This window comes from Neovison vison, chromosome 4, assembly GCF_020171115.1.
Source record: "Neovison vison isolate M4711 chromosome 4, ASM_NN_V1, whole genome shotgun sequence".
Lineage (NCBI taxonomy): Eukaryota > Metazoa > Chordata > Mammalia > Carnivora > Mustelidae > Neogale > Neogale vison.
Window position 1 is genome coordinate 198,187,763 of NC_058094.1, and position 27,971 is coordinate 198,215,733.

The following is a 27,971-nucleotide window of genomic DNA, read 5'->3' on the forward strand; positions in this document are numbered from 1 at the left end:
TGTGTGGGGAAAGGGCAAGGCTGCTGTTTTCATACAAAGACGGTTTATGCCAAGAAACACACACCGTTTCTTCTTCCATACTGTGGACCTTGTATATTATCTCCTTTATAGTACCCTAAGGCCATGGAGAAAAAGATTTGCCTACTATACTTCTTTTAAAAGAAATTCCTAAAAAAAAAAAAAAAAAAACCCTCAGCCCCTAGACAAATGCCTGACATATATCCTGATAGAGTGGAAAGAGTATTGTGTCAAGATAAGAAAAAATATTTTTGTAACTTTCTTCTCTAAAAGTTGAATGTAATCTTTCTTCTCTAAAAGTTGAATGTAATCATTCTTAAATACACACGCAAAATTCTTCTTCTTTAACAGTCAGGGGAAAACATGTACATAGTAATCAGATCAGTTTTGGTTTCAACATAATGGCCTATTGCTTTCATGATCTCTTTCAACTAGAAAGCATCTAGTCCCGTTAGTGTGGGACCGAGGAAGGAGTAAAGAATGTCAGAGCCAACCGATTTCTTTCCCTCAGTAGTCCCTAAGAATTAGGTTTATAAATAGGATTGAACTTGTTTGGCTAATAAAAGCTAATAAACACCAACCCTAAAAGTATTGGGGGCAAGCTATTTTGTTTCTATGCTTCAATTTCTCTAACTATAAAGAATGAGAGTCATTCTCATATAATAGCATTCCCTCCAAAAGCCATCCTTCTTTCTATAAGTAATTATTATGCACTATGCCAGTGGCTACCATATGGAATTAGATATGAACACTACTCACATAGAGTTTATAGCTATTTCCTTGCCTCTGTTTATATAGTTTCCTTTGTAAACTTTGCTGGAATTCCTTTACCACATTCCACTGTCTGTTAAAATTTTATAAACTTCAGGGCTTAGTTCAAAAAATGACTCATCTATAATGTCTTAAATTCTGAGCCAGTAAACAAGGCATAAGAAAAATAAGGAATATATATATTTTTAAACAATTTGCCTCTGTTCTTATATAATTAAATTATGGAAAATATTTATGTTCTTTCATATTTCCTCTTCTTGTATTGGCTCTCAACTTCTAATATTCATATTAAAAATTTGAAATTTTTAGCTCTTTAAAAACCCTATAGCCTCTTTACAAACCTAAGAGTGTTTTCAAATATAGCTAGGCATCAGAATCACCAGAGGAATTTTTGAAAACACAGGTGCTTGAACTTACTATAGATCTATTAAATTAGAATATCTAGGGCTAGAGTCTAAGGATCTGTATTTTTCAAAGTTCCCTATATAATTACATTGTGAAGTCAGGTTTAGAAAGGTGGTTTAAAGACATACACTCTGGATGAGTCTATCCTAAGACAATAGGGAACTATTCAGAAACACTACATAATTCTAGATGTTCTCCCTGCCAGAAGAATATTTGAAGGTCAGGCCAGTTTAAACCCTGCCAGAGAGTTTTGAAACACCACGAAGGGCTCCCAGATCAACTTTGCTCAGTGGTTCTCCATCTCTTGAGGCCACTTAGGCTTATGGACAACCATAAGCTTAGCATTGTAGGGTCACCTAGGAGTGGGGTAGCCATATGCTCTAGGTTGTTGCATACAGACAATTTAGTACTGATCAACCCTGAGTAACTATTAATAGTGCCCCTTCCATATTTAGAAGTGTCCTAGCTTGGAAGAAAAATTATAAGGTCACAGATGGATTAGTAATGGCCTATAGCCGATTCCTATAACCTGGAATACATTCGAAACCCCAACACACACTAATTTTTAGCAAAATGGGCAAAATTTTCTTTTTTTTTTTTAAAGATTTTATTTATTTATCAGAGAGAGAGAGAGAGGGAGAGCGAGCACAGGCAGACAGAATGGCAGGCAGAGGCAGAGGGAGAAGCAGGCTCCCCGCTGAGCAAGAAGCCCGATGCTGGACTCGATCCCAGGACGCCAGGATCATGACCTGAGCCGAAGGCAGCTGCTTAACCAACTGAGCCACCCAGGCATCCCTGGGCAAAATTTTCTTATGCCAGTCATGGCATGCCTTTCTTTCCTCTCTGCTCTCCTGCATGACCCCACTCCTGCCCATCATCACAGCCATCGAGCTGCACTATAACTTGAAGGAGGAGCTCTAATGCCAATCTACTCCACCCTCAAACCTTAGTTTCTTTCCCTGCAACATAGGGTTAATGAAACTGACATACTTCCATCACATTTTTTGTCAGCTCCTCCATCAAAGATTAAAATGTTTAAAATAGTTTTAACCATTTTTTCAGTTAGTCCAGGAAACATAAAATGGCATGCTTTCACATGAACCATTGTTTAGGGCAGGGGAAGTGTTTTTAATTTTGTCTTAAAGGAAATCTGCATGATCCATGTACTTTGCAACTACCAGGGGAACTAATTGGTAGAACAGATTTACACCTGCAAGGAATACCTATTTCCTGCCTTTCATGGGAACTATGTTGATGTTTCAGATATAAAATACATCTTGTTTCCTTTATTGAACCTTGAGAAGATGTCCTCTCATTGGTCATGATTTTATGGCAGGGGAAATACATATTCCTAAGGGCACAACCAAGCTTCCCCTTTAGTCATTATCAGCTGTTTAGTTAATTAAGAGCCAGGCATTTTTAATTTGGGGGAGGCTTAAATAAATTGTGATGCTGTGTGTATGTGCTTAATATTCTATCTTATAGCAATTTAAAAGTGAAGTTTTTAAAAATTGTATTCAATTTTCAATTCCTGAACCCAATAAAGACATTACAGTACCAACGGGCATTGATAGAATCTTATGTAAAAAGATAAATTGTGTCTAGAGATTGCACTGCATCATCTCCTGTTTGTTGCAGGTATCAAACACAATTACATTTTTTCATTTATAATGAGTGACTAGAAAAGATGCTGATATCTGGACACAAGTTGTGAGAATGTAGAAGACTGGGAGAAAAAAGAAACAGAGATAAAGAGAACCACATGGCCCCTTCTCCCTGTCCTGCCACCCACTCTGTGCTGGACTGAGCTTTGCACACATCAACTCCAGGATCCCCACATCCATTTCTTTGTGGGGGTCCCCACAATGCTTCCATGTCTGATGACACAGTGTGGCCAGAGCAAGCAGTTCCCAGATCAGCAGGGCCTCCCATGCCCAGCCAAGGTGTTTGTCCCTTTATAGGCCACAGCATTGCACAGAGGCATTATTAGGCCAGGAAGTCAACTCATGAGATACGGCCTTCACTAATAGAAAGGATCAACTTCAAGCAATGGGGCCAACCAAAAAGTGCTGGAGGTGCAGGCGAGAGTAAATAGGCGATGGGAGGCTTCCTCCAACATTCCTACAGGCTAGCTCCGTGGCACAATTCCTCCTCCAATGACTATGGAAGACTATTATTATCACCATCACCTTCAGTTTGCAGATAAGGAAACTCAGGCTTAGCCATTCACTCAGAATGACAAAGGTAAGAAGTAGTCAGAGTTTCAACCTAGACAGTGAGAGACTAGAATCAGGTTGTCACCCAGGACACTCCAGTGCCTTTCTCTCTCTCTCCAGCAATAGATCATAATCCAAGCAGATGGCAGTATCTGCATAGTGCAGAAAGAGATGGCTGTGTTCTTAGAGTGGGTGGGCAGCATTTGGCAAGGGGGATTCCAGAAGTCCTCTGAATTGGGAATATAGGCTTGTAGCTCTAAGGTCAGTCTCTAGATCCTGGCAGGTATGCTGGGGAACGAGGGGCAAGGACCAATGTGAAGACTAATGTAAAACCTCAGACCTCAAGAAATCTGGATGCTGGGTGAGTTCCCAACAAGCGATGGCGGATCAAGTCTCAAAGAACAGATTTGGGGTACAAAGTGGGGGTGTAGTGTCAGTGATTAGAAGTACAGCACATGCCCAGAACCAGACACGCAGCAATGCCGACTTGTGCTGAAATCTCCTGAGTCTTTAAAGCACCTTGACTGCTAAGGGAAGAGCCTGTATGTGGGGAGGAGCAAGTGTGAGAGAATAAAGCAGGTCCTGACAGGCACTCTGAATTTAACAGCTTCATTTAAAGTTCTCGATTTGCCTGTTTGAATTCCAGATACTTATGCTGTTACAGTAATACATTGTGAAAACAGAAACAATTGAGAAAAACCTGAATTGTATGCTAGTGGGAGAAATGCCTCTTTAATCCTGAAAGTAGTTTCTCTGAGACTTCCTCCCTGGTAATTATGTATTTGTTCTCAAAAACAAATGCCAGAAGTAAGGAACAGTCTTCATAGGGCATTTTACAAGGCACCATTAATCTCTCAGAAGAACAACTGAAATGTTCCATCAATCATGGCTCACTTGTTGGCCTTGTCTATACGATTAGCAGTAATAATAGATAGCTGGAAATGGGTATACCAAAATCTGTCAAGGCAGTGGAATTGCATTCTCTGGATTTCACCCCCAATTATTTTGGTTACGTCAACAGATCTCTTCCTCACTCGACCCTGAGCATCATGCTTTTTAGCAGGGAGAGCAACTGTTTGTCTAAAATACTTAATAACCACCAATTCACCAATTTATTTTGAGTAAACCCCTCCACTACTCTAGTTATAATTATAGAATGATTCTCATTCTCAGATATTATGCTCCCTGAGGAAGGTCATTCAACAAATACTTAGGAAGCACCTGCTCCACACCAAGCACAGAGCATGTCATGAGTCCTACTGCATGAGTGTCCACCTGACACACTACAGCCATCTGCCAGGGCTCACCTGAAACACAGGGGCTTCTGTTAGCCTTTGCTGACCACCCTCTTGGAACTGGTCATCTCTTCACTTCGCTTCCACCACATCTTATTTTTATTCTATTTTTGGCATATATCGAAGCCCTCTGAGTATTCTGCTTCTCTATCTCCATCCCTCTCTCCCCAACTTTCCTTCCTATTGCATGCCTGCCTTCAGGGTAGTACAATGGCACCCTGGTGGCCCCAGGACTATGGCTTCCCTGTACCCATCTCGGGGCTCCACACTGAGTCTGTCATCAGCAAGTGGATATCAAATTGAATCTGCTGAAAAAAATCTGAAATTCTTCTTTAAGTAACTGAATGTCTCCTGTGAGTAAAAAGACAATAGGATTACATTTCTGAATGTCTTTCTTTGCCCCTTTCCCCAATGGCAGCCACATTTTAAACCTTCTAAGAAAAAACATATCCAAATAATGAATAAAGAAATCCAGAAACTTTCACTCTATTTACCAAAGTAAAGAAAAAATATGTTCTGTGTATATATTTATTATTAAGAGTTTTATTTTTATCTGTTTGAGGAAGACACAGATGCATCTCTCCTGAGCCTTCAGTAAACAGGCCATGGCACCTGGATGACCTTCTGGGGCCTGGAGGGTAAGGCTAAACTCCTAAGTATCTGTCAGGCAGGACAAGCAAATTCCCAGAATGCCAAGAGATGCTATTGCAAGTGGTTGGCATTGCCCACTGGGACAGAAATTTGAAGACTGACAAGTGGATCTCAGGCCACATGAGAAATTCCTTACAAAGAGAGGGGTGGAAGGACTCCCTGTCAGACCATATGCCAACGGACAATGGCAAACATCAAAGAAATGACTAAGTCAGCAGACAACCCTGAAGAAAAATCCAAACTTTCCATACCTGAGGGAGACAACAGCTATAAGAAACCCAAGCCTCTTTTTCCTTCTCTTTGGCTTTCTTATTTCTAGATTTCTTAAGTACACAGAGCTCAGAGATTTTACTAGCTGGGAAGGGGTGACCATTAATATCCACCATTCCAACAGCATAGAAATTTCTTTGTACCTCGGAAGTGGTCTTTCATAAATCTCAGAACCCTTCTCAGAAGGAAAAAAAAAAAATAGACAAAACACACAGATGTCTCTAGAAAGGATCGGACATCATTTATTTCATTCTTGATGTCTGTACCAAGTGAAACAAATGCTAGCTCCTTTTCCAAATGTGCTCCTTTCTCTCACCTCTTGTGAGAGAAGGTGGATTTACTGTAACATGTAAAAAGTAAGACTTTTCAATTTGACTCCAAATAGTTTCCCTATCAACAAGCTAAATATAGAAAATTAGGATCATTATTCAGTTCAGAATACATAGGACTAGGAAGTAACCATCAAAAAAGGGTGATGATGTGTGATGAGAATTTTAGGTGTGACTGGTATCTAACATACAGCCAGGACCACAGCCCTAGCACATTCAGTATTTTATCAATGACTGGAATGAATAGGTTAAGAGGACTTACAACTTAAAAATGACACCAATCACAATGACCTTGTTAACATCTGTGATAAAAATAACATCAAAGTGATTTTGACAAATACCAATCACCCACAAAAATAAGATTAAGACCTATATACAAAGTGAGATAATGCAAAATGACTAGAAATAATGAACATAGATATTGAGTAGGAAAAAGTGGGTAAATTTATGAAAAATAAGAAAAATACTAGGAAAAGATTATCATTTTTGTGGGAGCTTGTGATATGGAAAACCAAGATGGTTGGTGAGTATAATGGATCAGCTCATAATACCACAGTCCCCACGGGACAAAGATCTCCAGGGTGATAATCACTATTGTAAATGTGCCCTTAAATGAATTTCCCACGCTCCATTCCCCTTGGGCAATAGGGGATAGAAACTAAGGCTACCAGTTGTTCATAAACATTAAACATCTCAATAATTTAATGATAGTTTAAAGGAAATATAATGGGGGTGGATGGCTCAGTCTGGTTAAGTGTCCGCCTTTGGCTCAGGTCATGACCCAAGGGTCCTGGGATTGAGTCCCACATCAGGTTCCCCACTCAGCAGGGAGTCTCCTTCTCCTTCTACTGTCCCCTGCAGCTTGTGAACTCTTTCTCTCTCTCTCTCAAGTTCTCTCTCTTTCTCTCTCTCAATAAATAAATAAAATCTTTTTAAAAATAAAGGAAATATAAAGGATGGAAACAAAAAGATAATGTAATCAGAAGAAATGTCACCTATAAGATTCTCCGCCTCACTTGCTGTTTGTCAGACTTATTAAGAATGGATTCCTCTTTTGATCTTTTGAGGGAAGTAGTGATGCTACAAAGATCCTAAGGAGGAACAAAAGGAAAGAGATAAGGGATGAAGAGATACCCTCAAGTTTGGCTGAGGAGGGACTGCTTTGTCTGGCAAATCTGTTAGAAGAGCTGAAGGAACATGGAATGACAGTCGTCTTTAGGTGTGCCAGGATATTAAGAGACTTACAAGAAAAATACTGCTTGGACACAATCACCATTCAGGACAAGGGAAAAGGGGGAAGGGCTGTACCCTTCGTTTAAAAAAAAAAAAAAAATATATATATATATATATATATATATATATATATATATATATTAGGTTACCTGGGAGAAAGAATTCTTTCTTTCTTGAGTGGTTAATCCGAGGAATGGTTAAGAGTGGTTAATCCGAGGAATGTATCACAGTTGTTTTAAAATGATTGTGTGTTAAATTCCTTGTCTATGTAACTTCTCAAATCCCTCTACCTCTACAATTACAATTAGGTGTATAATAACACTGACATACAATCAATCTCATAATTAAGCGCTAGCATACGTACAAACACTTTCCTCTATTCCAGGATACCTGGTGTATTTGGAGGCAAAGAGGGGTCAGTATGGCATTGTTTTAAACAGTGGTTGAGAATGCAAGTGGTAAACATCTAAAAATAGAACACCGCAAAATGCATGCATTGTCTGTACCAAAAGGTCAGTATGAAACATTATCTTTATGGCAAGCCTGCCCATCCACTCCCTCCTACACATTGTATATTCATACAATTTCTCAGCTTGTATAAAACCCTATTGTGATTTAAACTCATGAGAGAGAATGGCTTCTGCAAAGGGTGTCTGTTTTGTGACTTTTGACCAGAAGTTCTTTACCCAAGCTGTAGATTATCTGGGGAACATTTTGAAATACTGTTGTGTCTATCCCACCCCTAAAAATTCTAATTGAACTGATCATGATGGGACCCAGGCCTATGTACTGTGCTTTGTTTTGTTTTGTTTCATTTCTGAAAGCTCCCCAGGTGATGCTAATGTAAGAGCTGGAATTGAATCTAATTTAGACGCTCAGTTAGAATTTCTTAATAATAAAAACATGTAGTGTGATAAAACTTTCAGGACCATAAGGGCCACAGTGGGGAAATTATTACTTCTTTAGGTCCTCATTTGGGGAGTCTTGGCATTTAATTGGAATATGATATTTTCTCTCAAATTCCTATTATAAACAAATACTTTCTGGAATTCTACTATAGCAACTGCAAAAGACAGACTCTGTATGTGGGATAAAACTCACGTGATTTATGTAATCCAGCCCTATTGTTTCCCCTTTCTTTTGCTTGTTCTTTCTATTATCCCCAAGAGGAAGATCATCTGGTTGGAGTGTCATCCCTATCCCCCCTTTTTCTACATGGGTTCATGGCTCAGACATACTAAGAATGGAGATAATGACATGCACTAGTTTTTCTCCTAATGGTGCAGAGGCCACAGGAAGCTTCAGTGGACCTAGGGACAGGCAGGTCTCCTTCATTTGTCCAGTGCCTGGCACAGAGAAGAGACCTGAAGTCAATAAGAAGTGCTTTACTGATGCCAATCACTCTTCGGAGCAGATGGGGAAACTGAACCTCAAAAGAAATCTGAATTCTAGGCCTCTTTTGGACATTCAGCTCAAGTGGTAACTTGGGTCTCAGAAAAGTCACTTGGACCAATGGACAGCAGCTTCTTCACCTATAGCAATCAAGAAGTGACTAGATGGTCCCTAAATCGCTTCCATTTCTAAAATTCTGTGATCTGTTTAACCATTATTCATTAAAGAGTAGAATCCTGTAAAGATACACGAAGTCCATTCAGAGAGAATGGTGGAAGATCTCTCATCTATACTAGGTTTACTACCTTCTTCCTAGATTTTACCAATGGTCAATCTCATTCTTAATATTCAGGCTGTGGGATTTAGCTGAGTCTGAAATACTGAGCTATCAACGGATAGCATGCAAATGCAAATATACCACAAATAAATATGAAAGAGATCAAGAGCTGGAGTTCATTTCCCCTTCTCAACTGTGCTCAGAACTGTGTGGTACCTTTTATTGCCCTTGCCTCAAAAATGGGATTTTTGTGTTCCAAGATAGACCAGAAAATCATTTCTAAAGTAGGTTACAAACATTCAGGAATCTTTTTTGTAACCAGTAAATTCCTCTTCGTTCACATAACAGAGTGCATCATTACTTACAACTTTAGTTAGAGCAATGGTCTTAAAAAGGTCTAGCTAAATAAAAAATGCTCAGACTGTCCAAGTGCTGACAGTTGTCAAATTGCCGAGTTCATGTAGCTACATTTCTGAAGATCTTTTAACAGCCTATCTCTGAGGAATTTGATCAGATGACTAAGAACTACAGAGCAGAAGCACTATTACTTTGAGTCAGATTCTCCCATTAGCCAACTATAGTTTATTTCTTTCTGATCCATAAAAAATTTCAAATTTAGGGCCCTGTGTGATTTTAATCCCATCACTTAGCACCCAAGCTGTATGATTCCGAAGATAAACATGAAGTTGTCTGAATTCCTGACCACTTGAACATTCTTCAGGAATTCATCAGCTCCCTAAGCAAAGCTATGTCTGCATCTGTAGGCTTGAACCCAAATTTCACGAGAAGCAAAAGCTAAATTGATTTTATTTCACTGTCATTAGTCACCTTTGATCACTCTTTTATCAAAGCTACTGTGACTGGGTTAGAATAAATTAATGCAATTACTAACCCTTGGACAGGATAAGGCATTCAGAACTTCTTTCCTAAAGGAGATTATATCAGATTATTGCTCTTGTAAATAGAAGAAAGAGAGAAATATAACATAGCAAATACCAGCATTCACTAATTCATTAATTAATGGGGTAAATATTAACTTAGTACTTATTATATTCCAGGGATCTTATAGTCTAGTAACAGAAATAACCTCTCCCCACTCTCTCTCTCTCTCTCACACACAAACACACACACACACACACACAAACCATTAAATAAATGTCAGATATGCTGGATGATAAAAACATCTGGGTGAGAAAAGGCATGGGGACCAGAAAGAAGTCTCCAAAGAAAGAACATTTAGGTTAACACATGACCAATAACTTAGAGTTAGTCAGGTGAAAAGTGATGGAAGGAGTTTTCCAAGCAAAACCAACAGCAGGTGGAAAGGCTGTGAAGCAGGGACGGGCTTGGACCATTGTCCTCAAAGAAAGTATTCAAAATTCCAGTGTACACTCAATGATTACTGATTTGGGAAAGGGCAAGAAAATTAGTTCCTCTTCCTCAACAGTTAAGGTAGTGTACCACAGAAGGATAGCACCTCTCCTTCTTAATGATTCCTGAGGAGCTCGAGTAGCCAGACGCCATCTCCATTTCATTTGCACTGCTCCCTTTTCGGTGACCCATAACCAGCTCATCAACCCTATTCTGGCTCTGTTTCCTTGTTTAACTTTTTCCATCCTCAAAAGGTAGGTGCTTCATAAATATTGAACAAATGGATGAACTCACAAGGCCACAGTACTATAAACCAAAAGGTTCCTGCAATAAATACACAAGCATTCTAGCTTATAAATATTTCCAAAATTCGAGCCCTATCTCATCACATCAATTCTGATTTTCTAGAGCAGTGGTTTTCAACCAGGAATAATTCCCCACCCACCCACTGCTAGGGGACATTTGGCAATGTTTGCAGTTATTTTCAGTTGTCACAGCTTAGGGAGTACTACTCTGGCATCTAATGGGTAGAGGACAGGGATACTGATAATCACTCGACAGTGCACAGGACAGCATGTCTACATTCACCCCAACAACAAAGGATTATCCAGTCCAAAACGCCGACAGTGCTCAGAAAAACCCCATAGTAGAGGTCAGGGGTTGTGTCTTGGGAGCCACATATGGGCTATGATTATCCTTGCTTAGACCTGACAAGAACTCTAGTTTAGATCCTTTTCTTCACTTGCCTAGTAATGTTCAAACCTGCAGAGATTTATTTCATCCATTTTCTATTTGTTTAATAAACAGACTCCAAGCACTGGAGGGAAAAATATTCCAGCAGTGAGGTAAGATGAAAGCTATTAGTAACCCTAGTTTGACTTGACTGAATGGTAGGAAAAAACCTCTGCCATCAGGAAGTGAATTAAAGAAACTGAAAAGAAGTTGAGACTGTTTAAAAAGCTCTGGTTCAAACAAATGTCTATGCAAACCAATGGGTAGTTTGAAAATGGTGAAGACATTTCCGTTTCTTATGTCTTTGTTAGAATGGAAAGAGCTTTTGTTTTCTTTAGTGTAGTAATCATTTATATTTGTCCCATGACACACCCAGAAGTTTAAAAAAATAACAAATTCCCAAGTGTAAACACAGAATTTAGTGAGCAAGTGAGGCTTGCTCACTAAAGTGAGTGAATCCTTATAATTGCCTGTTTGGATAGAATAGGATTTCCATGCATTAACCAATGCAAGATTGTTCTATTAGGAAAGAGAACTTCCAACACTTCCAAGGGCTGAAGTTACTTCTCCTAAAGGATGGCACACACACACATACCGCCCCCAAGGTATTACTCTTCCTGTTCAGTCCTGTTTCAATTTCAAGGCTATCACTAGCCCTTGCATGGCCTATTTTTACGCTGTTCACTGTTGCATGTCATTCATTTGGTGACACTCAACATCAACAACTGCCACTAAATCGATACCAGAAGCCTGGAGATTTAAATAAGGAATCAAAAGATATGCAACCTGCTTTGTACTGAGCTATCTGCAGCTAGGCACCTTTTGTGATCATAAAAATGTGAGGCCACGTGGACTGAAGAGATGGTTCTGGGTTCCTGAAGAAGCCTCAAAACCAGCTGGTTGCAGGTACACTGAAGGTGGCTTTAGATTTCTACTTGGGATCTCAGGTAAAAAAAAAAAGGGTGGACAGCCTACTCAAGGAAATATGAAAATGCTCTGGAACCCGGAAATCATCTCATCATGAAGGATAGTTTTTAGCAATTTTTCAAAAGGATGTATAATCATTTCCTGGAGCTACCTTAGCATGTATCACAAACTGGGTGGCTTAAAACAATAGAACTTTATAGTCTCATAGTTCTGGAGGCTAGATGCCCAAAATTAAGATGTCACCAGGGCCATGCTCCCTCTGAAACCTGTATGGGACTCCTCTTTGTCTCTTAGTTTATGGTGGTTTGCTAGTAATCTTTGGCATTCCTTGGCTTGCAGCTGCATCACCCCAATCATGAGGCCTTCTCCCTGTGTGTCTCCTCATTACCATCTTCTTATAAGGATGCTAACCATATTGGATGAAGGGCTCACCCCATTCCAGTATGATCTCATCCTAGTTACATCCATAAGACCCTGTCTCCAAATACGGTCACATTCTGAAGTACTAGGGATTAAAATTTCAACATATCTTTTTGAAGGGACACAATTCAATGCACAACAGGATGTAAACTAGGAGTATATATCTTTGTTATCAAAAAAGGGAAATTTAACTTAAATTTTCAAACTGTAGTACAAACCCTAGGGTAATTCATACTCTCTCCTAAGAACAAAAGATGGAGAAACCTGTTGGTTACTTTCAAATGAATGAAAAAGAAAAAGAAGGCAAAAAGGAATTAATCTAAAGCAAAGAGAGTCCCATTACTTCATGTTGGTGTCACTTTCTGACAAATCCATGAGCTCAGTCAGCTGGGACATTTTTATCCCAAGGGCCTATTTGGTTGCCGTGTGCCTCATGTTTATAATAAACTCTAGAAGGTTGATGCATTTGATAGAGATGACCTACTCCTTCTTGTTTGCATAATGGCAGAATGCAAAATAAGCACTCACCTGCCTGAAATGATTTCAGTAATGCCAAGAGGTTCTCCTTTTCCAATATATCTCCTCCATTCTCCCAACACTATTACTGAAATCCCTGACATTCCCTCTTCTCCTGGTTGGAGTGGCTGGGCCAGAAGCTCCTGGTGTAGCACTCACCATTGCCCAGGAACTGCCCCAAACATTTTGCATAATTTAAATGTTTTAGTACGTGGAACAATCCTGTGAAGTAAGTACTATTTTACCAGCAATTTACAGATGAGAGACTAAGACTGAGCGGCTTAGTAGCTTATGTGAGATAGCATAGCAGAGTTGAGAGTCAAACCAAGCCCTAGTGCTACCAACCAGAGGACAGTGCTGCCTCTCAAAAGTAGGGGGCAACACAGTAACTAAACTACTATTATGTCCACTCAGAAATGAATGTCAGATTTTTCAGAGCCTCTCACCTAGCATAGAATGAAGCCCAAGGCAGCCTTTGTTTCTCAAAGTCTTCTCCCCAGACTACTTGCATCAAAATGGGTGGGGACGGGGTACAGATATCTGAACCCTACCCTTGAACCACCGATTCAGAATCCAAAGGCCCAAGAATCTGCATTTTAACGAGCATCCCCAGAAACTTCTTGAGTGGACTAATGTTGGATAACCACTGGCCCTACAGAAATGGAGTAAGATATAATGTTCTGGTAAATCCAGGAAAACCAGAGAGAGATGACAAGGTAATGGGGACCTGGTAACCAATGGTCAGCCAAATGACCCAGGGATCCTGGCTAGAGAGGAGCTTGGTTGCTGGGGAATGAGAGTAATGCTGAGCATGGAGGATTGACAGCAGGACAGCCACATCCTCTGACTTGGATCACTTGCTCTGTCCTGGTGAACGTCATTACTTGCTGAGTCAGGAAGGCATGTTCTATCAGTCTGGACGGGAAGCATGGGTGCAGGCAAGAAAGAGCAACCAGAGCGTGTGGATTCAGAAATTCCCATGTGACTCCGTCTGAATGAGCAGGGTTGCATAAACAGAATGAGAATTTTGGTGTGAGGTTAAAGAGATGTAATAGAGGGTGAAGTGAATGATGATCTGAGAGACACAAGTCCTGTATTTGGTCCAGTCATGGATTACAACCTCCCTGAGGTTCAGTCTCCTAGTCTGTAAAATAGGGAAGACAACTCCTGCCTTGCCACTCCTCATACACATACAGGATGTGATGTCAACCCAGTGAGGCATATAGTGTTCCAAAACACTATCGTTATTACAAGGTCTCTGTGAAAGTCTGCTGCCTCAGAATATACAGTTGACCCTGCACCCTTGTGCAGTCAAAAATCCATGTTTAACTTTTGTCTCCCCCAAAACTTAACTACTAAGAGCCTACTGTTGACCAGGAGCTTTACCGATAACACAAGTAGTCGATTAACACATATGTTGATTGTTATATGTATTATGTACTATATTCTTAAAATAAAGTAAGCTAGAGAAAAGACAATGCTATTAAGAAAACCATACGGAAGAGAAAACATATTTACAGTACCGTACTGTATTTATCAGAAAAATCTGTGTATAACTGGGCCCACACAATTCAAACCCATGCTGCTGAAGGTCACCTCTATCTACCACCCTACTACTCTGCCTTTTTCTCCACCTCTTCTTATGCTCCCTCCAGGAAAGTAAACGCAGTCAGCTATATTCATTCTGAACTACAAATTACTCGTAAGCCTCCTTTCCTGCACTGGGAAAACACACACACACACACACACACACACACACACACACACACACACACACACACCAGGAAAACGTAGGGGGAAAAAAACAAGTTTATTCCCTCACCCTGTCCATTCCCCACTGGAGTGTTCTGCTGATCCCCTGCTTCCTTTCTGAGAGTTCATCTCACCCTCCTTTTAGGTCAGGTTTACACAATTGTATTCAGATCACTGAGGGCAAAACCCAACCAAGCAAAAGAGTCCTTTAATCAATATTTTCTAAATCAGCTCTCCTTAAAGGTGAAGACTTCTGAGCTTGAATTGCCCCTTTCTGTGGTGCCCAAGTCACTTAAACAATAACCAACCCTCCACTTCATTTTGATCAGAATGGTCATGGCATTGTAGGGCTTTGGTAAATAAGAACATCATTTTGAATGGGATACAAAAAAAAACAGATAAATAAAAATGCACTTGTGATAGCAGGTAGAGAATTCATAGGAGATAATATGATGGTTAGTGAAATGTTATATATATGCCTATATCCTTCTGATGTACATTTATAGCTCCTTTAAAAAAGTATACTTACTGAAGAAATATTTATTTCTAATTAATGTGTGCATAGTACTATTAGGTATCATGGAAGATACCAAGATGGGTGCCACAGACCCAGACCTCCCTTAAGTCCTAGTCTGATCCAGTCATTTATAGTAAAGTGACCTCTTCTTAGTGGGAAAATGAAAGACAATTTTCCATTCTTATTATGAAGATAACCTAGAACGTTACAAGTTTATAAAGAGAAGTAGATGCATGAAGTTGGGCACTCTAAATGTGAAGTATCATTATTCTGAGGCTTCTGTAATGTTTGGAAGACAGAAAGAGGAAGGTCAGTCTAAAGGAAGAGACTCAAGGGTCCCAGCTAGAGGCCCAGGTCAGAGATGACAGATTTCCTCTGAATTCCTCCCCTTGTACCCCAACCCTCTCCTCTCACTCAGAGAGGTAGATAAATACCCCAATTTTATCCTCTTCCAGCTTGAAACCCGCATTAGTAATACAGACATCTATCTCCCCTCCTCCCCCAGGAAGCAAACCTGTGTTCTTATGCAAGGTGAAGTTGCCTAGTACCTCCCACCCCAAGGCAGCCCAAATCACCTCAGTGTTCCCGCTCCAGGTTTACATTTTTCTTAGGGCTACATAAGGATCCTCTGGGAATCCAAGTAATTGCAGGCATTCGCACAATCCAGGCCTCCTCTTTTTAGTTGGTGCTGCAAGAACACTGCAGTCTTTTCCCTCAGTGGTGCTAATTTGGCCCAGTAAACACATGGGTATTGGCCCTTGCCCCTGAGAAAGCACACTGACATTAGGGAAAAGTTCTTGTGCTCTGGTAACATTTAATTGTGCTAGTTCTCAACCCTCTCTACGCCCACACATTCATGCACATTTATTCTGTTGACTTCAAAAGCTACTCAACATGTTGGAAATATGTGTGAGAACAGTGAAGGGAGCTTGCAATTAGTCTAAACCTTCTTTCAGGATGACTGGGTTTAGTACATATGTGAACATTTTAGAAGTACATATTTGATATTTTTAAATATACTTTTGTTTATACTGGGTTTAGAATTGAAAATAAATCAGGATTTCTATTGCCAGTTAGTGTGTTTTCATAATAAATAAGTCATTCATCCTTGTCCAATAATACATATTTAATAGGTTTAAATTAGGAAAAGCTTTTCAGAGGGAATTTCCATTCATTATCCACCAACATCCAGATGCCATCCAGCATATGAGGAGCTTCCAGAGAGAAGCAGGAAGCAAACCAGGGCCTCAAGGCATGGAGGGAAAAGAGTAGCATGGACAAAAAGGAGTTCTTACTAGATCCAAAGGTGCAGGCATAACTCTGATTTAGTCTTTTGCATGAGAAAAGAGGAGAAATCTTGTTAAAAATACAGATTCAGGGCACCTGGGTGGCTCAGTGGGTTAAAGCCTCTGCCTTCAGCTCAGGTCATGATCCCAGGGTCCTGGGATCAAGCCCCGCATCAGGCTCTCTGCTCAGCAGGGAGCCTGCCTCCTCTTCTCTCTCTGCCTGCCTCTCTGTCTACTTGTGATCTCTGTCTGTCAAATAAATAAATAAAATATTTTTAAAAAGTAAAAATAAAAATACAGATTCCCCAGATCCTGTCCCAGAGAATCTGATCTGAGAATAAAATGGGGCTGAGTTTTGCATTTTAACAAGCACCCTCCCCAGCTGATTCCTTTGCCACATGGTCCATTCTGAGAACCCCTAGGAACTGGGACCCCTGTGCTAGTTCACTCATAAGTATTAAGTGTAAGAGTCCATAATTGGTGATGGGCCTTCTATATGGAGCTGGCTCTTAGTCTTTGGTAATATTATAAATCCAAGCCACTTTAAGGTAAATGAATGATTGCACCATAAGTAGCCTAAAACTTTTCTAACATTCTGTTTGACGTGAATTGAAGAAAGTTGAAAATGCTCTTTACTTTTCATATATTTCTGAATTTTGCCCCAAGACTGAAGTCTAGGATATTTATTTGTTGTTGTTGTTGTTTATATAAATTCAATGAATTAACATCTAATGTATTCTTAGTTTTCAAGGTAGAGGTCAGTGATTCATCAGTCTTATATAATACTCAGTGCTCATTACATCACATTCCCTCCTTAATGTCCATCACCCAGTCACCCCATCCCATCACCTACCTCCCCTCCAGCAACCTTCAGTTTGTTTCCTATGATTAAGAGTCTCTTATAGTTTGTCTCCCTCCCTGATTTCATCTTATTTTATTTTTCCCTCCCTTTTCCTATGATCTTGTTTCATTTCTCAAATTCCACATGTGAGATCATAATTGTCTTTCTCTGATTGATTTGTTTCACTTAGCATAACACCCTCTAGTTCCATCCATGTCATTGCAAATGGCAATATTTCATCCTTTTGATGGATGAGTAATATTCCTTTATATACACAACACACCACTTCTTTATCCATTCATCTGTTGATGGACATCTGGGCTCTTTCCTTAGTTTGACTATTGTGGACATTGCTGCTATAAAGTTGGAGTGCACATGCCCCTTCAGATCACTATATTTGTATCTTTGGAGTAAATACCCAGTAGTACAATTGCTGGGTCATAGGGTTGCTCTATTTTCAACTTTTGGAGGAAACTCCATATTGTTTTCCAGAGTGGCTGCATCAGCTTGCATTCCCACCAATTGTATAAGAGGGTTCCACTTTCTCGACATTTTTACCAACATCTGTCATCTGACTGGTGTGAGATAGTATCTCATGGTGATTTTGATTTGTATTTCCCTGATGCTGAGTGATGTTGAGCATTTTTTCATGTGTCTGTTGGCCGTTTGTACGTCTTCTCTGGAGAAATGTCAGTTCATGTCTTCTGACCATTTCTTGATTGGATTATTTGTTCTTTGGGTGTTGAGTTTGATAAGTTCTTTATAGATTTTGGATACTAGCCCTTTATCTGATAAGACATCTGCAAATGTCTTCTCCCATTCTTTTGGTTGTCTTTTGGTTTTGTCAACTGTTTCCTTTGCTGTGAGAAATGAAGTCCCAATAGTTCATTTTTGTTTTTGTTTCCCTTGTCTTTGGAGACATGTCCAACAAGAAGTTGTTGTGGCTGAGGTCACAAAGTTTGCTGGCTGTGTTCTCCTCTAGGATTTTGATGGATTCCTGTCTCACACTGAGGTTTTCATCCATTTTGAGTCTATTTTTGTGTATGATGTAAGGAAATGGTCCAGTTTCATTTTTCTGCATGTGGATGTCCAATTTTCCCAACACCATTTGTTGAAGAAACTATCTTTTTTTCCATTGGATATTCTTTCCTGCTTTGTCAAAGATTACTTGACCATAGATTTGAGGGTCCTATTATGGGTTCTCTATTCTATTCTACTGATCTATGTGTCTGTTTTTGTGCAGTCCTGAGGATTATAGTTTTGTAATAGAGATTGATCAGGATATTTATATACATTCACTGTATATAATTTTCTATAAGCATGAGAATTGAATTATCTAACAGAGAAGAGAAATGAAATAGAACACAAGAAAAAAATACCTTGAAAAATACCTTGAAAAAATACCTTTTTTCAATACCTTGAAAAAAAAAAGAAAATAAGAAATGATAATCAAAATAAAGGTGGTTTGTTTGGGGATTGTTTTAATTATTCCTGGTGGCATTAACAAATCACCCCAAAATTCAGTGTCCTGTAACAACAAACGTTTATTATCTTGTGGTATGTCAGAATTCCAAGTGTGGCTTAGTTTAGTAATTCTGGCTCAGGGCCTCTCAAGGCTGCAACCAAGGTATCAGAGCTAGAATCACTTCAAGACTCAACCGGGAAAGGACCTACTTCTAAGCACACTCACATGGCTGGTAGCAGAATTCAGTTCCTCGCAAGCTGTTGGACTATGGGCCTCAATTTCTCAATGATTGTTGGCCAGTGCCCCCCGTAGCAGGGTAAGCAAACGTGAGAGTAAGAAAGGAAGCAAGGCAGATGCCACACTCTTTTGTAACTTAATTTTGGAAGTGACATCCCATCACTCTTGCCATGTTTTATTATTTAGAACCACATCTCTAACTCCAGCCCACAGTGAAAGGGAATATATTACATGGGGCAAGAATACCAGGAAATAGGGGAGAAGGAATCACTGGGAGCCATCTTAGATGTTACTTATCACAAATATGTTTGTCTCTTTCATAGTTAATTTATCATCCTAGTTATGCTTTACTAAAATTAAATGTTAATGTAAAGCAAACATTTTGTGATACAGGTTAGGAGCATATTCTGGGAATAGAGTCTACTAGTGCTAAACAGATACATTGAGGTTAGAAATTGAACTCAGATCTCTAAATGTGGAGATATACAACTACTATGTCAACCAACAGAAAAGACTACTAGTTACTATATCACTTAGGAATGTTTTCTGCTATAGGTAACTGAAAATTTGAATAGCTGTGGCTTAAAAATAAGTGTATATATGTGTTACCCAAGAAGCCCAGAGATGGCCAGCTACTGGCATTGTTTTTATAGTTTGACAATGGCAAAAGCAATATCTTTTATATTCTTGGCCTTTAAAACATGCATGTCACCTCCTTGTCACATGATGACTTCCCTACATCAAGGCAATATATAATTTAAGCAGGATAAAAGGGAAAAGGGCTACATCAAGCACCTCTGTCTCTTTTCATAAGGAAGATAAAGTTTTCCTGGAAGTCCCACCCAGCCGACTTCCATTTAGGGAGAACTGAGCCACATGTCTTCCTTAAACAAATCTCTTGCCAAGGAGACTAACACTATCCTAGCAAGTCTAAACCAACCTAACTTATCTGTGAGATCAAAGGATTATTTCCATTACCTGAATAAATCAGGATTCTGTGGACGTTGGGCAGACAACACATAAGGTTTCAGTAAACACCTTGTATATTGTTAGTTATGTGTTCTATATATCTAATACTTTCACAATTTCTACTAAGAGTCTAAAAAGATATTTCCACATATAAACAGAATATTCAAGCTTCATATTCTTTGAGATTCTAAATGTACTTTAAATTTTCTACTTCAGAAATAAAACGTCCAGATTTTAGGAAAAAAAAATGACCCTGAAAACAAACAAACAACAACAAAAAAAAAAACAAACAAAAAAATGACACTGTATTTTATTAATACTGTGCACATATAAAAAATGTTTTAAATATGGTTATGGCATACTTTTAACAAGATGAAACCTTAGATTTATTACCTTAGTAAAGTATTATCAAAACACAGGACAGATTGCTTTTCTTGATGTCTGTGGCTAGATTTTTGTTGATTTATGTTTCTGAAATTATAGCATCATAAGTCAATGCTGCATAAAGGAATTTAATGTCATTTATAAAAATCTAGTAATATAAACTGTTGATTCCTTATAAAGCATCTATTAAGACATAGAAATATCACTGAAACATGTTCATGCCTTTGATCTTGAGGTCTGCATAAGGATTCTTGCCAGAAGGGCAACTTGTTCCATGGATTACAGAACAGAAAATCAATTCTTGCAGATGCAGGTCAACCTCCCCTGAGGCATCTTATTTTAAGAAAATAAATGACACCTGCATCTCTTGGTTTTTGTGTTTGTTTTAAATCAAATCTCTAATTCCTCTTCTGCTCCAAATCTAAGTGAGCAGATAAAGTTCCTGTCTAGGTAAGACATACTCATTAAGGAGTAAGAGGAATAAGTTCCTGAAGAAATGGGACTCCAGAGTGATAGTTTTAATGAGGGATAAATCAGCCAATGATGGATGTGAACAATGAACACACTGGGGATTGTCAGAGAGAGGCACCATCACTTACTCAGCAATAGCCCTATGGGACCTCTTGAGAGCAAGATGATGTTCAAGTTCCAGTGTAAACCTCTCTGTCTTTTGCAGCAGCTACAGCAGCTAGACTGACAGGGGATGTGTAGCAGACAGGAGCAAAAGAGCCCAGTAGAGTTCCTAAGCCTGTATTCTAATCCTGTGTCTGCCATACCTGGGAAGGTACCCTTAGATCCAGTCATCTGACAACCTTGGCCAATAATTTCTAAGGATTTCTTTAGCTTTAAACATCTAAGAAAATGCTGAATCAACTGTGCTTTAGGTGATGGAGAATTCTGACCTAATGCTATATGGAATGACTGATTATCTAGCAGAACTCTGTTGAGTTCAGTGCATTACCGATACATATCAAAATATGAAATGAAGATTTTTTTTAGAATATCCCTTCCTGTTTTCTTCACCCCAGGTAGATATTCAGAAATGTTCACGTTCATACTATAAAAAGGACATTTCTTCTAACTTCAAGTAGAAATAACCTTCAAGTCAATGCCTTTGAAGGTAATGAGAGACTTACAGGAGACCTGAAGATATGATTGGGGTAAATGGAGAAGGGATATGGTAAGAAAGATAGAAGTTCCTAAAGATACAGTGTTGAGCACAGAGCTAGACCTAGGCCTGGGAATCAAGAAGTTAGAGTTCTAATTTCAGCTTTTCCACTGGTTCATTTGGGACCTTGAGAATGTCTGGCCCATTTTAAACCTTCTGTGCCTCAGTTTCCTTATCTGCCAGTTAGAGTGAGAGTTCTTGGCTGAGTGCCCAGGGTTGTGAGAACACACTGTGCAGAGCCAAGAAAATACAATCAGTACCAAAAATCCAAAACATCCTAATTACTAGATGTCCTAACTTAAAATGGAAACCCTATCAACAGTAATTCCTTTAATAATCAAAATGGGAATGTTTTAGGAAACATATCTATGTGGGTCAAAATTAAGCAAGTATGACTATTATAGGGGCTTATAACCCCAGGTATACAAAAAAAAAATGAGCTCACACTTCAGGTTGAACAAGTTTCAGCTTTGCCACTTAACATTTGTATAACCTTGAGCAATTTTTTAACTTCAAACACCACCCTCATCTATAAAATAGAAATAATGTCATGCATCTCAGAGAATTGTGGTGAAAATTGTTACAGATGGAAATTAGTTCTTTTGAGCCATTGGTGCTTTGTGGTTGATAGTTTCTATTAAAATTCTCAATTAAAAAGCTTAGTCATCCACAGCAAGGAATTTTTAATGCTACTATTTATTGAGCATTTACTATATTGCAATGCTCTATACCCATGTTAAGCACTTTATATAAATTATGTCCTATACTCTTCATAAAAACCTACTACTATTAGTGTTACAGAAATGGAAGTAGAAAGTAAGCTTTATTTCTGGTTCCAATGTGTTTCCTTTACATGCCTTACTTTCTTTTGCTCAGCTGCATCTAATGGGCTATACTTTTAGTAATCTCTAGCCATCTTAAATTTTCAGGACTAAAACAGCAACCAACTAACTGAATATATTTATGTAACATGTTATTTTCATCATGTTTTGTCCACCCCTAGAGACCTGCTCTAAATTTACTTGAAGGCAGTTAAGAATTTCCAATATGTTCGTTGAAAAAATGCATTTATAGTTATGCTTAAAAAAATAAAGTTGTTATCAAGAAATCTCACCCACATTCATATGTCCACAGATCTTCATTAAGGACCAAATTGTATGTATGATATACATAACCTCATTGCAACATTGTCCTTAGAGACCATGTTTTGAGAATTCTTACTGTTACAAGAAAAGTAAAATTCAGCAAATTCTTTTTTGTTAATATGGTTTTTAATTCTGAAATAGTAAAATTGTCTTGGAGAAAATTTGAAAAATATTTTTCTAAAGTGATGTGGTATTGAAGAAAGAGTCAGTATCTTTCAGACCAGATTCAAAACTCAAATCCACCTCTTATCTATCTGGACAATTTATTAACATTGCTGAATCTTGAATTTTTCCTGTAAAGTGGGAACAATCTATGAAGAGGTGATGTGAGTTAAATGAGAACAGTGTCTGATCATAATAGCAAGTCAACAAATGTTAGTAACTATCCCTCCCTAGGAAATGCATCTCAAGGCAGGCATAATTCATGTTCTGCTTTGTAAAGAGGTAGGAATACCCTAACTCCAATAATGTGCTCCCTGCCCTCCTTTGATAGTAGACTACCTTTATTTTTTAATAAAAGTGAGGTACCCTCTCCCATTGCGCACTCTGAATGTTCCCATTAAAGGGCATTCATGGACCATGACTGCTCTTCTTTTGTCTGCTCCAGTGTATTACTTTTGGCTTCACCAAATATTTTTACAAAATAAGGTCATCTTTAAAAAAAAAAACAAACACTATTGGGTATCTTGAAATTGGATGAAGAAAAACCACAGGCTTTTATTCTTAATAGCTTTGGGAAAATACAGTGTCAGTACAAAACCCCATAGTGGACAATTAAGTAAAGTGCACAGAAATACCATTAAAGGATTGATCTGACTTGCCACATATTTCATGCAACCTTTTAAAACACACAAGTAAATATTTTTCTCTGAGTCTAGATCTAAATAGGCAAAGAAAAGAGTTGGAATGACAATAAATCTGTTTAAAAAATGAAGTTAATTATGTAAATAAAGCATATGTAAATAAAATTACAATCATCATGCAAATGAAACATAATAACAGAAATACCATTTTTTACATATTACCTTATTAAGGCATTGGACAATAGATCAAGAAACAGAATGTTCTAGAAAATAAACTTTTAATTATTAGTAAGCATCATGTACTTTTTCCAAAAGAGGTTTTATTGTGTTGAATCAAAGGTGGCATTCTGGCACTGAGAAGCTCCACAGGCACCCAAGACCTCATCCCCTAATCCTGAGCTTGCCTGGATTCCTGATGATGTTGGCAGTCATCAACTTGTCTGGATTTGAAACTACATTATATCCCTTCATATAGCTGCCTTTGCCAAGCAGATGAGCTGGCTCTGTCCTACTGTTCTATTGGTAATTTTTTTAATCCTGTGCTTCTGTTGAGATTGTATAAATCCTTCTAGAGAGATAAAAGCTCCTGCGAATTCATTGTTTAGGGAGCAGGTACTGCGGAAGAGAATGCTCTAGGGAAATGTGTCAAGTTTGCATTCTGGTCCCATCATTGCTGTTTACTTCCTGTTAGCAAGTCATCTTCACCTCTCTGAACTTCTGTATCTTCTTTTGTAAAGGGATAACAACCCACCTTCTCAGATTGGTTTGAAACCCCAGATCATATAGAGACAATGCATGGAGAAGCACTTGGTTACTGTTAACTGCTTTGTACTGCAAATTCATTTATTTGATTACTTCCTTATGGCCACCCAAAGGGACTACTACAGGATTCACTGGTGTGGACCACTGATACTTGTATCTGTCTTTATTCAAAACTTTATTCTGTTCATTTAATTCAAAAATGAAGCTCTCCTTTAACATGTTTTTTACTGCCTTCCTTTCTAACTTTCTTCTTGCTGTTAATGTCACCTCAGCTTTCCTTAGCTAGCAAATCAGAATCTCAAAGCTCATCTTTGAGCTCATCTCTCTCTAATCTTGAAGTAACCAAATCCTGTGGGGTCTTCCTTTAACATCCCTGAAATTCATTCTTTCATTTTCTTTTTCCTGGCCACAATTCCAGTTTGGGCCCGGCACCAAACCTGGGATATAACAACAGTCTCTTTGCCTTGAGTTTCTTTTCTCCAGCCTATACACTGCTGTCAAATTCATCTTGATAAATGACCACATTGAGTGTGGCTGCATTCCCCCACTCTACTATCTTCAATAGACCTTCCACTGTATGCAAAATAAAATTGAGACTGGCTTCAATCAGTCTTACTAGCTGTGCCCACACAAGTCTCGCTGCCTGTGAGACTCACTGAATCACCCTTCCTTGTTCCTGGGATCTTGCTCACACCATTTTCAAAGTACCCTCTTTCTTCTTCTCCAAATCATACCCCATTTTCCAAGCCCTGCCCAAGTTCCACCACCCCATGAAGACTTCTTGAGTCCTCACAACTCACAGTGATCTAATTTGCTGAAGAAAGTCTACCAATGGAGTGTTCGAAGAGTCAGCAATCAACTATACACTAACTATCCCTCAACACTGTTTATGTAGTTGTGTTGGAATACAGTTAGCTTAGGTCATGTCATTTACATTTCACAGAGCACCTCGTCTATTTATCCATGTTGCCAGGTTTTACTTAAATGCAGGAAGTTTAAAGAAACATGTGGAGAACAAGTTAGAAATTCTCCTGGATTCCACCCCCAGAGATGCTATAAGGAAGGTCCAGGTGACAGCCAAATACCTGTTTCCAGCAAGTTCAGAGTGATGTTGATGCTGCTGAGTACTTTCAAGCATCTCACACAGACCCGTACATTAAAGCTAATATGTATTTATGGATACTCAGTAGTGTTTTTTCCTCTTTTCTTCTATTGTAAGCTCACATTCTGTCTCTTCTTCCCTTTAGATTGATTTTGAAGATGTGATAGCAGAACCAGAAGGAACACACAGTTTTGATGGCATCTGGAAGGCCAGCTTCACCACCTTCACTGTGACAAAATACTGGTTTTACCGCTTGCTGTCTGCCCTCTTTGGCATCCCAATGGCACTCATCTGGGGCATTTACTTTGCCATTCTTTCTTTCCTGCACATCTGGGCAGTTGTACCGTGCATTAAGAGTTTCCTGATTGAGATTCAGTGCGTCAGCCGTGTGTATTCCATCTACGTCCACACCTTCTGTGACCCGTTCTTTGAGGCTGTTGGCAAAATATTCAGCAGTATTCGCATCAACATGCAGAAAGAAATATAAATGACATTTTAAGGATAGAAGTATACCTGATTCTTTTTTTTTTCCTTTTAATTTTCTTGGTGCCAATTTCAAGTTTTAAGTTGCTGGTACAGCAACAGTATATGAATGAATTTTCTTGGTTCAGAACAAAGAAATCACTCAGTTTTCATAACCATTATTTGTGTCTTCTGAGCTATTTCATCTATTTTTTTTTTTTTGGTGGTCTTGATTTTTTAAACCCATTTAAAATTTTTTTCCTTACATTCTTATTTGCATGTGGACCATTGTTTTATTGGCTGAGATGTGGACCTATTATTGAAAGGTAACTTGAGAGAAATATGAAGAACTGAGGAGGAAAAAAAAAAAAAGAACAAACAACCTCAAGTGCCTATTCTAAAATGTTGATCATTTTATGGTAAGGGAAGAATTCCTGGCTAAGGCCATTAAGTGTACAGGTATGTGGGCAGGTTTTAAACAAACTCTTCCCCCACCATCTGAAGCATTAATAGACCATTGCCATTCACTTTAATGATCCAACTGGATCTAGTGATCTTTATCAGGTTAGAAAATATAATCTGCACTCACGTGTTCCAACTAATGCCTTACACTTCTTGAAATTTTAACCTGTGATTCTTTCTGTGCCTGAATATTTGTTATATAGATAATGAAACCTAAGTGCCTTCCTGTTCTTCACATTTTCCTTTTCAAATAGGGTCCAACTCATCAACTTTCATTAGGTCCAGCAGCCTTCCTGAAGACCAAAATTAGAAAGCCCATTCTCCATGCTTCTTTCTAGCTCTCAGAAACAGAGTTGGATGAAGTTCACATCTGCACTTGATCATGCAGCATCTTTATCTATATCAAGTATGGTGTACATCAACCCCATGAAACAAATTAAGGTGGACAAATGGGACTGAGCCCTCTCTGGGCTGGCAGGAGTGGAAGCCAACTTTCCCTGCCTCTCATCAGCTGAATGAGGTCAGCATGTCTATTCAGCTTCGTTTATTTTCAAGAATAATCACGCTTTCCTGACTCCAAACTAATCCATCACTGGGGTGGTTTAGTGGCTGAACATTGTGTTCCCTTTTCAGCTGATCAGTGGGCCTCTGGGGAAGGGCTCATAAAATGGAGGCCATTGTGAGACTGTCAGAGTTGTTGCAAATGTGACCCCCTTCAAAGTAAAGCACTTGTAACTGTCTGTTATGCTGTGACACACAGCCCCTCCCCCTGCCAGGAGCTTTGGACCTAATCCAAGCATCACTTTGCTCAGAAAGAAGATGGGGAGGAGGCAGTAATAAAATATTGAGGTAATTTTGCTGGAATAAATTCAAATTCTTCTGAACTCAAACTGAGGAATTTCACCTGTAAACCTGAGTCATACAGAAAGCTGCCTGGTACATCTAAAAGCTTTTTATTCCTTCTGCTTATATTAAGAGTCTGACCTTGGGGACATTACTTTTAACCTTCAGTTATATGCTTTTATTTTTGTTTTCATACACCTATTGGAACTCTGCTTGATTTTATTTTTCATCTCTTCTAGATTTCCTGACACTTTAATTATCAACCTGTTACCTACGTTTAAGTTTTGCATTTAAAACAGACACTGGCATGGACATAGTTTTACTTTTAAACTGTGTACATAACTGAAAATATAGTATATTTGCATACTTCTTAAGTGTAAAGATATTTTTATCTTTATATGAGGAAAATCACTTGGGAAATTGCTGTGTGATTCAATCTGTAAACTGTGTATCCCAAGACATGTCTGTTCTATTCCCTCATGCAAATCAATTGCTGGTCCAAAAGATTGCTGAAATTTTATATGCTTACTGATATATTTTACACTTTTTTATCTTGCATGTCCTGTAAAGGTTACAACCCTGCACAATAAAAATGTTTAACAGTTCAACAGTCAGCTTCATTATTTTAACCCAGAACTGGTGTGTATGTCAGTGTCTGTGTTTGTGTGTGGTAAGCACGTACATAGTGTGTGCATGTATTTGTAGTATGGTTGTGGGAGATAATGGTCTTACACTTGTCAGTTATTGCGAAGTGGGATTAGGTGTGATCTTTGTTCTAAGGCCATCACCATGCATGTTACCTCAGATAAAAGTTATAATTAATAAGAATTTCTTTAACAGTATACCCAATGCTTTATTTAAGTTTTTACTTAAATTCCAGTAAGTTAATATACAATGTAATTTTAGTTTCAGGTGTATGACACAGTGATTTACACCTGCATATAACACCC

The 27,971-nt window shown here is 38.7% G+C and overlaps 1 protein-coding gene across 2 annotated transcripts in view; it reads left to right on the forward strand.

The window, feature by feature from the left end:
* The window catches only part of CAV1 (caveolin 1), a 35,905-nt gene extending 8,276 nt beyond the window's left edge, over positions 1 to 27,629 (forward strand). For both annotated transcript variants that reach the window (XM_044246422.1, XM_044246423.1), the window contains exon 3: positions 25,400 to 27,629. In XM_044246422.1, the coding sequence (XP_044102357.1) occupies positions 25,400 to 25,741 (342 nt within the window). In that variant the 3' untranslated portion in view covers positions 25,742 to 27,629. The remainder of the gene's footprint in view (positions 1 to 25,399) is intronic.
* Positions 27,630 to 27,971: the final 342 nt, after the last annotated feature.